At 40.0% G+C, this 4,642-nt stretch overlaps 1 protein-coding gene across 1 annotated transcript in view; it reads right to left on the reverse strand.

Annotated features, from left to right (window-relative positions):
* Smp_131230 (hypothetical protein) overlaps positions 1-4,310 on the reverse strand; it is a gene marked incomplete at both ends in the record, with an annotated part of 33,738 nt that extends 29,428 nt beyond the window's left edge. Inside the window, one exon of the mRNA XM_018798419.1 lies at positions 3,723-4,310. Coding sequence (XP_018653363.1) covers positions 3,723-4,310 — 588 coding nt within the window. The remainder of the gene's footprint in view (positions 1-3,722) is intronic.
* Between the last annotated feature and the right edge of the window lie 332 nt (positions 4,311-4,642).

Consider the following 4,642-nt stretch of genomic DNA (forward strand, 5'->3'; position numbering starts at 1 on the left):
AGTAGGGAACTTGATTTCGAGGGTTTTACATTATTAAGGGCCGACAGAACACAAACGCGTAAAGGAGGGGGAGTAGCTCTATTCATTAGGAATGCTATCCCATTCACCATTATCGACAGTGTATCCCATGAGAGTGGGACGTATGAATTAGTTAGCTGCCGCCTGAAATGCAGGGGAAAAGAGTTGCTACTTAGTTTGATCTATCGCAGTCCAAGCTGTGAGGCAAACGAGGTCCTGCTAAGCAGTCTCAACACTTTATCACGAAGTGATCGATGTCTAATCCTAGGGGACTTCAATGCACCCATGGTGGACTGGGGAAATCTGCGGACTGAATCGTCAGCAAATTCCTTCGAACAGGAACTAGTTGATGCGGTAATCACATGTGCCCTAGTGCAACATGTGAAGGAAGCAACGAGGTACGACCCGGGTTCTGCATCATCCTTACTAGATCTTATATTGACTCATTATGAGGATGATGTTGCAAACCTGGATTACATCCCGCCCCTAGGCAAAAGTGATCATGCAGTTTTAAGCTTTGACTTCCATATAACTGTCGATCACGAGTACGCTTCAGCTCAATCCAGACCTAACGTCTGGAAAGCAAACATACCAGACATCATGAAATCAGCATCATCAGTAGATTGGAAAATAGACCCAGAGTCATCAATCGAAACGGCTTGGGACATATTCCGGAATTTATACTTAGAAGTTACCGACCCCCACATCCCTTGGACTACACCTAAGAGACCGAGAAACTCCCCACCGTGGTTCAGTAGGGAGGTTCGCATCCTTCTCCGTAAAAGAAGGAAAATGTGGGACAGATTTAGGTTACTGGGGACTGACGAGGCAAAATCTCAGTATCAAAAGGCTCGAAATACCTGTGCCTCAACCCTCCGTAAGGCCAGAAAGCTGTACGAAGAGAAAATCGTTAGGGAATCCATAGAATGCCCTAAACGCTTGTATTCGTATATAAACCAAAGGGCAAAAAGAAGAAGAAATGTTCCTTCACTATGGGGAGACAGTACTGCCACATCACTAGTGGAGGACGACTTTGGCAAAGCTCAAGTATTCTCTAAATACTTTAGCGATGTATACACCATAGAAACACCCTTCTCACCAGTCCATGAAAATCCCCCCACACAAGCACTGGACAGCGTAACCATTAAAGAACTCGATGTCTTTGGTCTGCTAGTTAAGCTTGACATAGGTAAATCCACTGGACCCGATGAACTGCATCCTAGGTTACTAAAGGAATTAGCTAACTTTGTTGCGAACCCTTTAAGTGTATGTTTTAATCTATCCGTAACCCAGGGTCGTCTACCAAAAGACTGGAAGAACGCCATAGTAAGTCCAGTCTTCAAAACAGGTACAAAACATAAGCCTGAGAATTACCGACCAATTAGCCTAACTAGTGTGGTTGTTAAAATCTTAGAAAAGATTATTCGGAAGGAGCTGTTAAAGTATCTCGATGAAAACCGGCTCCTCTCCGAAAAGCAGCATGGTTTTAGAACAGGTTACTCTTGTCTCACAAACTTATTAGTCGCTCGTGAAAGCTGGTGCGCTCTTAAGGACCAAAAATTACCTATAGACGTAGCCTACATCGATTTCAGCAAAGCTTTCGACAAAGTTCCGCATAACCGGCTATTATATAAGCTAAGGAATGTCGGGATTGGAGGCAATCTATTGATGTGGATAAAAGACTTCCTGGTTGGGCGTCAACAAAGAGTAAGGGTGAACTCCAAGTTATCTAGCTGGGAAACTGTGCTTAGTGGAGTCCCCCAGGGTACAGTTTTGGGGCCAGTGTTATTCCTCCTGTACGTAAATGATCTCCCTCGTCTACTATCGTCATCGGTCTTACTCTATGCTGATGATGTCAAGATATGGAGAGCGATACAAAGCAAGGGCGATAGCTTAGAACTTCAAAATGACCTGGAGAGATTATCTGAATGGTCTCAAACCTGGCAATTGCCGATAAACACTTCCAAGTGTATTGTGATGCATATTGGCCACCAGGGTACAGATACATACACGATGAATAACACTGAGTTACCTATTGTTCAGGCACACAATGACTTAGGCGTCATCGTTAGTCAAGACTTAAAGACTACTGCACACTGTCGTGCAATAGCCGCCAAAGGTTTTAGGACTTTATGGTCCATACGTAGGGCTTTTAGGCATCTTGACGCTAAAACGTTTCTGACTTTGTATACAGTGTTCGTACGCCCTAAACTTGAGTACTGCATACAAGCAGCTAGCCCCTGCCTAAAAAAGGACAGTGAACTCTTGGAAAGGGTTCAGAGAACAGCAACTAGGCTGATTCCCGGAATAGCGAAGCTCCCGTATGGTACTAGACTGACCAAGCTAAACCTATTCCCGCTGTCATATAGAAGAATCAGAGGCGACTTGATTACAGTTTTCAAATTGCTTAATCACAAATTTGCACCTGATATGCCCTCATTTTTCTTGTCTTCCAAAACAGAAAATCTACGAGGACACTCCAAAAAAGTTCACAAGCCCCGAACGAATTACTTGTCAGCTGACTACCGACTTTCCCATCGAATAATCAACGAGTAGAATTCATTACCTCAGCACGTGGTTGAGGCTCCATCCGTCGACTCCTTCAAAAGAAAGTTGGATCAGCTGAGAGACCATCATCGCCAGGACTAACACAGGCCATCAAGCCTCCTGTCCTTTCCAAACTGAAACTGAAACTGAAATATTACCTTCAAGATAAGTTGCAGCAAGAAATGCCTTTCCTTAAATATCTAGCAGTTTTATTATGATAAAAAAGACCCCGAAAGTCTCCCCTAATATACAAAAGGCTCAAATTTGGTAGCACTGCAAACACATGATTAGGCAGTCACAAACAAAATAAGAGCTAGCCCAAATTAAAGCATCTCACAACGGCAGAGTAAAAGGGAAAGTTAACAAAATGAGTCTTGAGAAATGTCTTATTAACAATACTTAATGCAGTGAATAATGAATATCGAAGATAAAGTTTCAAAATAATGTGTGAGAGTGAATAGTAAGGAGTAAGAGAACAAGTGAATACCCTCATCGCTAAGAATGATTTCTAGTCATTGTTATTTAAAATTCCTGGTCATAGATTTCGAGTAGCTTTTGGACTGTTACAAGAACTTTTGCTTTAAAATCTATTAAGAACCTGGAGGTCTTAGTAACAATCATCTTTGAATATAGCACAGGGATTTACAAAAACTTTAGTAGAATCACGTTGGAAGAAATTTCCACATTTTCCATCGGTCATAAAGTGTGCTTCAGCATTTATGTTTTGTGTACACCTAACTATAAATCTTAAATTCAATACAATGTGTCAAGTATGTGCAGTGTGTTTTCGGTCTTCAGTCATGATCCAACTGTGACTATTAAAGTACGTGTTGGGGATTCCTTAGTTAACATATCACAGTCTGTACTGCTACTACTTCCAAGTATTTTACAGGTGCAGTTTCTTAACTTGCGACATCGATTGATTTTAGCAATTTGTTTAAAAAAGCCATGTCCTCACTATGTATGAACTAGTTTGTTCATTTAACTGAACAACTGATAGCGAACAGATGAGTAACCACACACACTGCAGAAGAACAATAGTTTCAGATCATGGTATATCAAGATCTGTTGAGAGCTACGAAATAACTTGAGCTATGTTTCCAGAACTTTAATCATATATATTTCTATAACACCATAGAAAGTTTCTAAAATCTTACCGCACATTGACGTTCAGTCGAGGAGCTACCTCTTATCTTACACGCAACCTCTTTTTCTTGGTTGTTAATAAAAGACTTAATTTTTGAACTGATATTCCATGGAAGTTGTATTGAAGGCTCATTTTTCCCAGTCTTAAAATTACCTTCTTGTAGTAGATTTTTCTGCAGTTCAGAGCCGATGGAACTTGTCATAGACGGATTGCTGCCAACCAAAACATATAGAATAAAAAGCTTTTGGTAAACTAAAGGTAAACATGATAAGTAATTTATAACTCGTTTCTCAACTTCATCTATTTGTTGAGGTGAAAGAAGCTTCCGTTTTTCACCAGGAATATCCCAATTCATACGACTATATAACCTCATTTTAGAGTAAAGAATGTCTTTTGATTTGTTTAGCTCCACAAGTTTACAAATATCGTCTCGTAACTGATTCAAATAAGGATTATCCATCAAATTAATTAATAATGCTTTGATGTCCTCCGTGCACCATGAGTCCAGGATACATTCACCAACTTTTATCAACTCAGAAAAAACGCAAGTTGCACAACTACAGCAATTGGAAAAGTCCTTATTGTTGCAAGAATTCATGAGCGCATTAACTGCAAGTAAACTTTCAAATGTACACTGCCTTCAATCGTCCAATTAATCGTGTCCAAACTTTAAATTTGTTAAGTAGAATTAACGAATCTTCCACTCTTCGGGAATTATCTCATAAATATGCTTGTAGAACTTGTTGCTAACCTCTGGATAAATTCCAGGATATTCTTGTTCTCTTATAGTGAGAGTTGAAACATTTCATTATCATTCAGTAAATGGGGTTGAATAAGACTTCGAAAGACTCCCATTACTAAAATTAGCAACACACATGTAAGCAGCAGAACATATTGTTTTTCGATAGATCGTCATTAAGCTTTACTCTG

The sequence above is a fragment of the Schistosoma mansoni genome, chromosome 6 (assembly GCF_000237925.1).
Source record: "Schistosoma mansoni strain Puerto Rico chromosome 6, complete genome".
In the NCBI taxonomy this organism is placed as follows: domain Eukaryota; kingdom Metazoa; phylum Platyhelminthes; class Trematoda; order Strigeidida; family Schistosomatidae; genus Schistosoma; species Schistosoma mansoni.